Below are 12439 nucleotides of genomic sequence, written 5' to 3'. Positions count from 1 at the left end.
CTGCACCAGCGCCCCACCTGTAGTTAAAGGGCCATCTCCGACTCAGAAGGAGACTCAGATGCCCCCCAACAATTAGAAGTGTTGTTCTAATTCCCCATGAAACCTCACCAGCTGAAGGTCTTGGAAAGGTCATTCAAGAACACGGTGTCCCCAAACCCCCATCAATAGAGGGGAGAGACTCTCTTGGAAAAGTGGACTCTCCCACCGTCCACAGACACTTTATTCACGTCCAACAACGCTCACTGTGAGGAGAGGTCATGCGTCTATCACAAGCCCTAAGTGTCCCGCCCAAAACCAATTTCTTCCCTTTGCTCTCTCCCTTCAGCCCCAGGAGACAGGAAACACTGCCCACCATCTTCCATACGGCAACCTCCGATGTCTCAGCGGTGGTCATTCAACCTTTCTACTCTCTCTCAAGACCATGCATCCTTCCCTGAACCCCAGGAGGACAGCCAGGTGGCACGGCCCCCACTGCTGCTCATCCCACATACATGGCTGACCATGACCACAGCCACTTTTCAGCCACATCCAGACTCAGCCTCCTAATTCTCCACCCTCAGCTCCAAGCAGCCACTACCACTTGGGGGTAAGCACGTGCTACAAACCCGATCCTCAACCTCAGATGTCATGTTTAACCATCAAGATCCCTCAACTTGATTATATAAGCTTCGACATCCTTTGTCATAATAGCTGCCTTCACGTATTGATGACTTAGTATATAAGGCACTGGTATAAGCCCCTTACAGGTCTCAATTCGCTCCAGCCTTTCAGCAGCTCCATGAAGGGGTGCTGGTATGATTTTCAGAGATGCAGAGAAGGATCAGTGACCTGCCAAGGCCATACTGAACTATCTCGCCGGCTCGCACCAGCCATAGCAGCAGCAGACCCTGAGCCGGCCCTGGGGGCTATGACTGGGGGGGGTCCCCACCCTGCCCACAGTTGAGGGTGGTAGCCTCACCCTCACAGAGCAGTCACTTGGCCTCTCCAGCATCTGTCCTCTGCAGGGTGGAGGGGATCTGAGCCACACATGGTCTGAACCATGACCCCGTCAGGTACATGGCAGAGTTGTCAAAAGCAGGTGAGACGACCAAGGGCCAGTTGATCATTTCACTCAAAGAAATGACAGAAGCTGCAACCTTCTCCGTGGAAACCGTACGTCCCAGCAGTCTGTGGGGCGGGCCTCATTGCCATAATCCCTGGGGCCAGAACTGGGTAACGAGTGTTTCCACCTCCCGGCATCGCACGTGCCTGCAGATTCAATCCAATACTCCTGACTTGTACTCCACACACAGACCCCACAGTGTGGTCCTTGCCTGTCACAGACATGCTGTGTGAGGTGCACATCCACCCGGGCAACTCCCTGACCACCAGGGCCTCGTTCCCAACTGCGAAACAGGTGCCACCACAGTGGCCGCTCCCAGCGCTGTGAGTGAGCACTTACACGTGAAACAGACCCGAGGGACAGTGTCCCGGGACAGGACGGACAGGAAGGAGGAAAGAAGACACGTTCTGGCCAGAAGGGCCACACAGGGTCAGAAGGAAGAGGCCGCAGCATCCGTCCCCGTCACACTGGGAAGAGGCTGAGGGGGTGGGGGGGGCAGGGGAGAATGAACACATACTGAGAGCTCCCATGGGCTAAGACCTGTGCACAGTGCTTTATATGTGAATTCAGATTTATTCTTCATTCATTCTTTCAACTCCTGTTTGCTGTGCACCTACTGTGTGCCCAGCACTGTGTGGGAGACTGATCACACGGTGGTGTGTGAGGCCAGCAGGGCCCCCACTGGTGGAGATTTTAGGCTAGCAGGGGAGACAGCCATCACCCCATTAGCTGGTGACAACTGTAATCAGTGCTGCCGGGGGAGTTCGGTGCCTTGGAATGTGATGGAAGGACCACTTGCAGGCTGTGACCTTTCAGAGGAAGGGATATTTTGCCTGAGCTCTGAAGTGTCCACGAAACTAACCCTGCGACAGGGGGGATGGGCTCCCCAGACAGCACTGCAGCGCATGAGCGGGGCCGGGCGAGAGGTCACAGAAGGCGCTGGAGACTGAAGGGAACGTGGGCCTTGATCCTGGAGGCACTCTGGGGCCACGGGGGGCGGGGGACAGGGTGGCTGGGGCGGGGCCGGGAATTTGGAACTGCATGCATCTGTTCTGTGCAGGGCTTCTCCTAGTGCGGTCCTGGGCCAGCGACCTCAGCCTCACTGGGGAACTTGCTAGAAATGCGGATTCTCCGGCCCCACCCCAGAGCTGCTGCATCAGGAACCGGCCACTGAGGAACGTCTATTGTAAAGGCTTAGGGAGACTCTTCTGAACGTGGGGGACCAGTTCGTCTCGTGCTCAAATATTACTTCCATGCAAAATCGACCCAAAACTACAGGCCGGGCCTCATGTACATTTCACACCTCTGCCTCTGCCTCTGCCTCCAAACTCACAGTGACTTTCCCCAGCTTCCATCCTCCTTCTGAAAAGGCTTCCCCACCTCCCCACTTCGGCTGCAGAGTCCTCTCCCCAGCCGGCCCCTGCCAAACGTCTTAGTTTCCTTTTCCTTGTGTCCCTGCTAATCGTTTCTTCGGGGAACCACACTCAGGACACAAATGAGAGAGCGACTATTACAGGGAGTCTTTAAGAGAAAGTCTGAAAGTCATGGGAAACACAATGAAAATGAGAGAGAACGGTGGGGGTGGGGGGAAAGAAAGACATCTGGGCAAAGTTTTAAAAGACCGGGCATGCTCAGCCTTGAGCATGGGGCGCCGCGGTGACAGTTTCCTAACACGGGAGGAATGCACGGAGGAGAAAGGGATCCGCTTTCCACTCATCAGCGAGCACAGAGCAAGCAGGACGGCTCAGGTTTCAGCTGAGAAAGCGTCTGTCGTGTGTTGGAGCCGGAGCAGGGGGAGCTGCCAAGAGAGCCGGTGAGATCATCCTCGCTGAGATGCTCGCGATGAGGTCACAGCGGCTGGGTCGCTGTCTGTCAGGACCGACAGGGGTCTGAGGCCCCGCCAGCCCTGCCGGGGGTGTCCCTGTCACCTGGCAAATCCGCCTCCTGGGCAGGCCAGGTGCCAACTCCCAGCTACTGTGTTTTGCTTCTGATACTCAGGAATCCAAGGGACAATGTGCACCTTTGCAAAATGTCTCAGACCCCCTGTTTTCCTGGAGGCCAGGACCCCAGGCATATGTTTCACAGAAAAGCCCACTTACTCCTACTCCTATCTCCCTGGTAATGGCAGCGGCAGCAACCGTCACATCAGCAACAGCACTGAATGCCTGAGCATTTGCTCTGTGCCAGCACCAAGCACGCATCCTTCCCTCAGGCCTCACCATTTTCAGAAGACCCATTTAACAGATGAAGAAACCGAGGCTTAAAGAAGGCCACTTATTTGCCACGACCCCACTGCCAGTCACATCCAGGCTGAGATTTGAGCCCCGGGTTCTCTGACATCATAGCTCATGAACACGATAAGGCCTGTACATTGCTGGAAACGAAGGATGTGCGTCAGATGCCCGACAAGGAATTGATCCAAATGTGGCACCCACCACCCTGAAAACTTCCAGACTCAGTGGGGGCTGGCCCCCCGGTACAATGGAGAACGAGTACCTCTTAAAAATCAGCCACTCTGTCTCCTCACCCCCCACCCCCACTGCTCCAGGTCTACTGATACTTAAAACCAAGTCTCTCCCAGAAGGTACCCCCCAGCCCCGTCTACACCCCCCTATGCCTGACCCCTCAGAACTCCAGCACTGGCCTGGATGAGCTGACAGCGCTGCTGGCAGTGTGGACGTCCTCCACACCACATCACCCCCTCCGAAACATATCAGCGCAGGGTGTCCACAGCATCTTGATAGCCACTGCCCAGCATGTGGTTTCAATATTCACCGGCACTCTCCTTGCAGGACCCCTGACAGCTGCTGTGATCAGAGGGGCTGTTGTGCAGATATCATGGCTTCACATGACCCTGCTCAGATTTCTGTCCCATCTTCTGCACAATGTAATGCTAGGCTCGCCTGCGTCTGCTCCCTCTGTCCCGTTCTGGAGCCCTAAAAGCAGCTGAAACAGCTTATCACAGACTTGGGAGCAGGGTTTTCCTCTGCACTTGTGACGCTGAGCCAGCACCGTGGCCTCACCCCCGAGCCTGCACCGCAAGGCTCTCCTGGGGCCTCACTGATGCAGACGGCTCAGCTCAGGGGACCAGCTGAGCCACTCCGGACCTGGCTCTTCAGAACTGAACACCCATCCGGCCCTCTTAAAGAGCCACCAAAAACAAGCTCAGGAGGCAGCGACCACGGGCGAGCGTCCGGTCACTGGCTCAGGACCGAGCGGCGGGAAGGGCACGGCCTGGGCTTGCTGGCTCAGGCAGGCTTCCCGTGAGCGGGCAGACCCGGCAGGGCGGAGAAAGGGAGGGCTTTCCTGCTGTTAAGACGGCTGCACGCTGCTGTCAGGCCTGGAGCCCGCTGAATGAAATCTGTTCCTTCTTGACGGAGAAGCTGAGTTCAAGCCACAGATGTATATTCACGGGTATCTTAATTCTCCTTCCAGCTTCACCAACTTCAGCGGAGCTTAAGAGATGCAGAGAGACGGGGAGGGCCAGAGAACAGGCAGTGCTGCACCCCGAGGGGGCGGCGACCTTCCAGAGCTGCTCTTTCCAACCAAACAGAGGAAGGGGCAGGGGGAGGGGAGGCAGAGAGGACTCCAACCTGTGACGGTGACCGTCACACACCAAACAGCCCCACGAGCACCAATGCTCCCCAGTGAACTCAGCCAAGACACGCAGGCCCTCATCCACCCGAGTCAGCTCTTAGCTGCTTTTTCCAGAAGATGTGCTTGTTCCAAACAACCATTCCCCTGGGGCCATCCTTTGTGGCCCTGTTGCCACCATGCCTATGCTCCACACACCGTAATCAGCAGCACATACCTGGGTGCAGAGGGAGGGGATCCCGTGGGAAGAAGGCTGTAGAAAGGTTCTCTGTGCAGGGCCAACTGGCCCTCACCAGCATCTACCCAGGAACCTAGGCCACATTACACCAACCGTGGCTCAAGAAGATCAGCCCCCGAAACTGTCACCCACCCTTGGAACATGCCGAGGACAAACAATGAGGGAAATTAAAGTGAGAGTCAGTCACCTTCATAGAGCCCATAGCTTGGAAAGTCACAGCTAGTCTCGCAGGGGTCAGCGCTGCCAGCATCGCATTGAATCTCGCTCTCCTGTCCTTAATGGGGGAGTGGTACTGCCCATCTGGAGCCACGGAACCGAACCTGTGGTGCGGGAGAGGCAGGTGGAAAAGAGAGGTGGGTTAATGGAAAAGATGGCCATGGCGCCCAGAAATGAAGTCAGGTGGCTCCCACGAGCACACACTGGGAAGTCACCCAGGTTTCCCCACCCTGGAACCTCCCTCCCGAGATGGGGAGCGGGGAGCAGGGGAAGTGCCTCCCTAAGAGATGCTGACTCATGGAAATTAAGAGCAGATCTCCCGCCACTACCTACCCCTGACTTAGCAGTGGTCCCTGCCAAGGAGAGGCAGGAGGACCGCCAGCACGAAGCCAACAGCGGAGCCTGAGCATGAGGACCGCACATCAATCCACTTTTTTGTTATTGAGATATAAATCATATACCACGAACTTCACCCTTTTAAACTGTTCAACGGCTTTTAGTATTTTCACGAGGTTGTGCAACCATTACCACTATCCAATTCCAGAACATTTCATCACGCCAAAAAGAAGCCCTATGCCGTGAGCAGCCACATCCCACGTCCCCCACCCTCCAGAGCCCCACACCCATCACTCTACTTTCTAGCTCTATGGATTTGTCTGTTCTGGACATTTCACATCAGTGGCATCACACAATTAGTGGCCTTTGTGTTTGGCTTCTTTCACTTGACAGCTTTCAAGGTTCAGCATGTTGTAACACGTATCAGTACTTGATTCCTTTTTATGGCCAAATGGTATTCCGTTGTATCGACACACCATCTGTTGCTTATCCATTCATCAGCGGACGGATATCTGTGCTGTTTCTACTTTTTTGGCTATTATGAATAATTATACTACGAACATTCATGTATAAGTTTTTTTGTGTGAATATATGTTTTCAGTTCTCTTGTGGACCATGTTTTCAGACATCCTGAGGAGCAGAACTGCTGGGTCACATGAAAATGGCAAACTTTTGAAGAGATGCCAAGTTCTTTTCCAACGTGGCAACATCATTTTACATCCCCACCAGCAGTGGATGAGAGCTTCAAATTCTCCACCAACACTCGTTACCATCTGTCTCTTTTACTACAGCCATGAAGTGAGTGCAATGTGGTATTTCACCGTGGTTTTCGCTGGCATTGCCTTAATAACACTGATGTCGAACATCTTTGCATGTTATCAGCAGTGCGTATATCTTCCCTGGATAAACGTCTATTCATCTTTTTGCCCTTTTTCAATTGGCTCATTTGTCTTTTTATTATTGAGCTGTAATATAGTTGCTTTTATATTCTGGATACTAGACTCTTATGACGTATATGATTTGCAAATATTTTCTCCCATTCTGCAGATTGTCTTTCCACTCTCTTCATGGTGCCCTCTGCCACACAAGTTTTTTTAATTTTGATGAAGTCCAATTGATCTATTTTTTTCTTTGGTTCCCTGTGCTTTTCGGGTCCCACCTAACAAATCAAGGTCAGAAAGATTTACATGTATGTTTTCTTTTATGAGTTTTATCATTTCAACTCTTACATTTAGATCTGTGAGCCATCTTGTGTTAATTTTTGTACACGGCATGAGGTAAAGGCCCAACTTCATGCATTCACATGTGGACAACCAGTTGTTCCAGAAAATCTGCTGAAAAGACACTTCTTTCCCCATTCAATTATCTTGTCATCTTTGTTCAATATCAATTGACCATAAATGCATGGATTTATCTCCAGACCCTCTATTCTATCGCATTGTCCATACATCGAGCCTTATGCCACCACACTGTCTTGATTACTGCAGATTTGCGGTAAGTTTTCATGTCAGGGATGTGATTTCTTCTGCTTTGTTCTTCTTCATCAAGATTGTTTGGGCTATTCTTGCATTTCCATATGAATTTTAGGACAGTTTCTCATTTTTTTCAAAAAAAAGGCAGCTATATTTTGATAGAGATTTCATTGAATCTGAACACCTACTTACAGACCCACTTTTGATCAAGTGATAAATAAAGCAGTGTTATCTCTGCTGTTCTGTAGTATCTGGAGGGGGAGCGGGGAGCTTAAACACCAATGCAATGGTTTTTAAATCAAATCTTGCTCATCAAAGAATATTCTATGTATTCTCATCACTTCTACAGACTGTGCGGCCCCTATCATTTTCCTTTCTGGTTGAATCTGACTTTCTAATCTCTAGTCCATTGGATGAGCCAGTGGGCCCAGATTCTGGCAAAGAACTGTCCAGGACACTAAAATCCCATTAGGGTGGGTGAGAAGTGGGGAGCTGCGTGTCTGTGGCTTTCCTTCCCTCTTCCCCATCTCCTAGGGTGGAGTGATGCTGATAGCTTGATAAGTGACCAAGAAATGCGCAGGCACCTCTGGGGAAGGCTGGTGGTCCTCAGACCGCCTGGCATCGGCGCTGGTCATTCCTAAGGGGGGCTGGGGGCTTCACCACCCACCAGGATAATTGCAAAGAAGCTTTCGTCGTTGCCAGTTCACTTCCTACCAATCCACAGGATGGAAAGTTAACAAGGAGAATCTGGTTCATTTTAAGTTTGCTTCCCCCATATTTTCCTTAAACTGTTGGTATCTATTTGCCAGCAAGAACTCGCAAGCAACAAAAAGGAGTAAAGTGTTTGAGGGACATCTATAGGAAAACAGGGAGCAAGCCTCATGGCTCGCTTTTTCACGTATTTACATGACTGTGGGTCAGGATTTTTATTGGGTCCGTGAAATGCTGCTGAGAAAAGTAAAGGCAACTGGTGTTTCCTAGTCCTGCAAAGAGCATTGTGAACTCCTGAGGCTCCACCCCTGGAAGGCAGGCACCTGTGGAAGCAACCCTCACCTCGCTGGTTAACCTGCCTTGACCTCCCTGAGGGATGCTGGGAGATGACACCGAACACCTCTGACATGACCCGCCCAAACTGAACTGGTTTTAACAGCCTCCGAAGCTGCAGGGCGGTACCTTATCTTCTGTCATCCACAAAGGAGGCAACAGCACATCATTTTATCATAGCCAAAGCAAAGTTTTTTTCTAAAGGAAACAATCTAAATACCCAACTACAAGGGATTAACTACATAACACATAGATCATTTATGTCATAGTCTATCAGGGCATTAAAAATGGTAATGCATATCTGTTATTTATCGTTGCACAGAAACACTAGACATACAGTATTAACTGGAAATTGCAAGTTACAAAAAATAGAATTTCTAAGTGGATCTCATTCAGTAAAAATCAAATCTCTCTCTCTTATAGAGAAAAGTCTAAAGGGTCACACAAGAAAGTGTAACAAACACTCAGTCTGGGTTGATAGCATTTGGGATCATTTAAATTCTGTTTCCTTTGCTCATCTACGTCTCCCAGTCCGTCATCAGTAAGCTTGTAGGAGTCGTTATGAGAAGACGGCCTGGCCATGCAGCCCCAGGAGGTGAGACCCAGGAACCAGGGGAGACCAGGGGAGACCAGGCGTGGGTGCGAGGGCACTGAGACCACCTGCACCGTTAGCCTAGTTAAGGAGAAAACTACTCACCTATCCAGCAGGTTCTCCCTCGGTATCCGAACCTTGTCAAATCGCAAAATCCCATTATCCACACCGTGCAGACCTAGAAAGAGCAGAGCGGAGAGGGAGCTGCAGGGCCAGTGGCTGTGCAGCAGCTTCCCAGGTCTGCCTCCACGAATTGCAAAGCCCTTTGTTTCACTTCCAGGATGGCTCACGCTTTCTCATCTGGGGTAGGGGATGCTGTTCACTTGTTTCCTTGAAGAGCCTGTTTCTCCAGCCCCCTCTTCCCTCGCGAGAACGGAGGAGAAAGTGCTCCACCATCTGTGCAGCCCACCTGCTCCGAGACTCAGGTGGGGGGTCTGGGGGGCAAACAGCTTCCTGCCTGAGCAGTTGCTATGACTAGAAAAAGGAGAATTCTAGGCACCTGCAAGAATGTCAGGCTGAACACAGAGAAGGAGGAAAGCCAGTTATGCGCGCTCCCCCCACAACCCAGTGATGCAGATCTCAAGTTCCCCCTCCCTCCCGGGGCTTGCTCCTCAGCACACGGGGTGAATTTGGGACAGCAAAAGCCTAAAAGACACGGAGACAGCAGTGAGTGGGCGGGGTGACCTGACTCCTGGAAGGTTTCTTGAAATCTGCCAGATTCATTTCCACATGACACCTGTCAGAGTCTGGGCTCTACTTTTTGTTCACCTCACACTTAGGGAGACAAGGACACACCCGCACTTATGAGCTTACAAGGGAACCAGAGCAGACTTTCTGGGTCTGCCAGCTTCCTGAATGCCTGGCACTGCTTCACGAGAGCTGGGCGACCCCTCTGCTCTCAGCAGCACTTGACATGTCCCCTGAGAGACACAGTCACAAAACCACTTGCAACCCACCCCTGCAGGTGGGCAGTGGTCGGTAATGCTAAGGGGCCAGGGTGAGACTACCTGCCTCCACCAAAGGACCGTCTTTCCTCTCTTTTTCTTCCCTTCTCCCCTGCACCTTCTCATTTGGCTTCACTTGGCCTTGGTTGGGGATGACCAGTGGAACCCAGAGGCACGGTCTGCTCTCACCCAGTGTTTTGGGTTGAATTGCATCCCCTCAAAATTCATATGCTGCAGCCCTAAGCCCTAGTGCCTGGGAATGTGACCGTCTTTGGAGACAGGGTATTTACAGAAGTAATCAAGTTAAAAGGACAGCATTCGTGGGCCCTCGTCCTTCTAAGATGGGTGTCCTTATAAGACGGGAGAACTGGGCACAGAGAAGCACACAGGGAGAACACCACGCTAACATGAAGACGGCTACTTACAAACCAAGGAGGGAGGCCTGGGACAGATTCTTCCCTCGCAGCCCTCAGAGGGAACCAACCCTGCTGCCACCTTGATCTGGGACTCGGAGCCTCCAGGACTGGGAGAGGATGCATTTCTGTTGTGTAAGCCGCTCAGCCTGAGGACAGCAGCCCCTAGCGAAATAGTCCCCCAAGGCAATCCTTAGGACCCATTGAGGCTGGGGGCTCTGGGGCAGGAAAAAGAGAGCCTCACTCTGCCCTCGAGGGACCACACGTCCAGGAAGGGGAGAGGAGATCCAACAGCTCAGGGCAGAGCTGCCCCGCTACAAGGAAACACAAGAGGCGGGGAGAAATGAGACCAATGCGTGTTCACAAGCGGCGGTCTGCGCCCCTCCCACTGCTGCACGGAGAAAACCCTCATCAGGCTTAACACCAGAGTCCTCTCTGCCGTCACTGTTTTGGTGAATTAGGTTAGGATCTTCTTGGGGTAAATGCGGGTGGGAGAGGGGCCACCTGGGGACTCACCTTCTTTATACATCATATCAATAGCTGTCACTCCTGGGTACATGCTTCCCTTTTCATCACGGACAGGAACGATGAAACAGTGGGGCCCTGAGGAAGGTGAAGGGACACTTACTAAGCTCTCCTTTCTACAGACGTGATCAAAGCTTTACTCATTTCCTGGGACAGTACACAGCAATGCTGACTGTGCAATTCATTCCGTTCTATGACTGTGCAGTGCCCATAGCAGAGCACAATGCCAAATGCAAAGATAGAGCGTATCATTGTGAATATTTAGGAGATAAAAGTCACTGCGGAATTTTTCACAAGATAAAAACAGCCCTGCAACGTGGGTTTTCAGGGCAAAATACTCACAGGAGAACCGTGTTAGTAAAGGGAAACAGTCCAGGTTTCTGTGTTGGTGACAAACCTTGAGATCTTCCGTTTAGGATGAGCTGGGCAAAGACCGCCGCGTAATTCCCATGCAGCGCGTTTCTCAGCATTTTCTCATGGTGTGTTGATGACAAACTCCTACACGGAAACAGCAAAGCAACGGTGTTCTTTCTTACGGCTCATTTCAACTCCCTGGCTCTATGCAATGAGCACCGGGAAACAGACCCACATCGCGCAGCTCCAAGCTTCAGGTGATTTCACAGCCAAGCAGCAGACGACCCAGAGTCATGGAGTTCTGCCTTGTAAGCGTCACACCACCAGCTCAGCACCACCATGCCACCCCCGCGACGCGCACGGTTCGTCTCCCCCTCAACCTGAAAATGATTGCAAATGAAAGCACTTTGTTCAATGAATGATCCAACCAGGAAAATAAGTTGCCCCTTTCTGATGGATGAAAAGTGTTCATTCACTTCTTGCCGGTCTCTCTTCTTTGTTACATTGGTCTGGCCTGCATACTCTTTGCCTCAGCCTGTATAAATGTATAAATTCTTTCCTCCACGAGCTGTCTCTCTGGACTACTCCACACCGAGGTTTTGACTTTTAAATGATCTAAAAGCCCTGGTGAGATATATTCAGCTCTTCACTCGCCTCTCACCCCCAAACACTCCACCTGCAAGGTTCACAAGAAAGGATGGAACATCCAGTGATCTGGGGCCCCTAGTTGGAATGAGTCCACATTGGGCATCACCTCTTCTGAGCCAATCAGTTGGTTCCTCATGCCCTCCACTGCTCCTGGGCCTTGAACACCCTTGCCTCTAAGGTATGGGGCTGCTGTTGAAACAGCAACTAACGAGCCGAAGGTTAAACGTGTGCACTTGAACACAAGACCACTAGGCGACCCTGACCTATCCCCGCCATTGCCTGGACTTTCAGCCCAGAAAATTTTGATTTTTATAAGAAGAAATATCTCATTGATGCCTTCGGATGATTGTTTCAGAAACTGCTTCTCCATTTTCCTGATCAATGAATATAATAATAAAAGGCTCCCCACAAAAGGTCATATGTATAAGCCCTTAAACCAAAAAGCAAATTTGTATACGACTCTATCGTATAAGGGAAAGTATCCTAGGACAGGCCATCCAGCTTGGCTCCACATTCTGACCAAGAATTCCAGCTCAAAACAGTCTGAAACTAACACTGTTCAGGAAGAAGCTGGGGGTGAAACGCAGAGATTTTTATGTACAGTCTCGGCTGAAAACTCTGCCTCCTTTCTCCTCCTCTCCAGGAGCCAGTACAGGATCATCCCCCGCCTTCACTTCTTGGTCCCCCTCCATTCGCTCGCCACCACCACCTCGGATACCCCTCAACCTCTTGTCAAGGAGAGACGGATGCTCACTGCCGGCTATGGATGCTGGGTACCTGGGACAGGTCTGAGAGTCCCGGGGAGAAACGGAGAAAAAGCAGAACTGCAAACGTTAAGTGACACTGACAGTATTGAAGATGTGGCTGAACCAAACCAACAAGCAATTGATCAAAGATCATCTTGGATTTCACGCTGTTAGACTGCACTTCCCCTCTGGCCAAGAAATACAGTCTCGAAGCC

At 51.4% G+C, this 12439-nt stretch overlaps 1 protein-coding gene across 1 annotated transcript in view; it reads right to left on the bottom strand.

The window, feature by feature from the left end:
• ACOXL (acyl-CoA oxidase like) overlaps positions 1-12439 on the bottom strand; it is a 247466-nt gene that overhangs the window by 209854 nt on the left and 25173 nt on the right. Inside the window, 5 exon segments of the mRNA XM_072951449.1 lie at positions 5122-5254; positions 8700-8772; positions 10468-10554; positions 10874-10938; positions 10940-10974. Coding sequence (XP_072807550.1) covers positions 5122-5254; positions 8700-8772; positions 10468-10554; positions 10874-10938; positions 10940-10974 — 393 coding nt within the window.

Source organism: Vicugna pacos, chromosome 28, assembly GCF_048564905.1.
Source record: "Vicugna pacos chromosome 28, VicPac4, whole genome shotgun sequence".
Taxonomy (NCBI): Eukaryota; Metazoa; Chordata; class Mammalia; order Artiodactyla; family Camelidae; genus Vicugna; species Vicugna pacos.
This window is presented reverse-complemented; position numbering and strand designations above follow the sequence as displayed.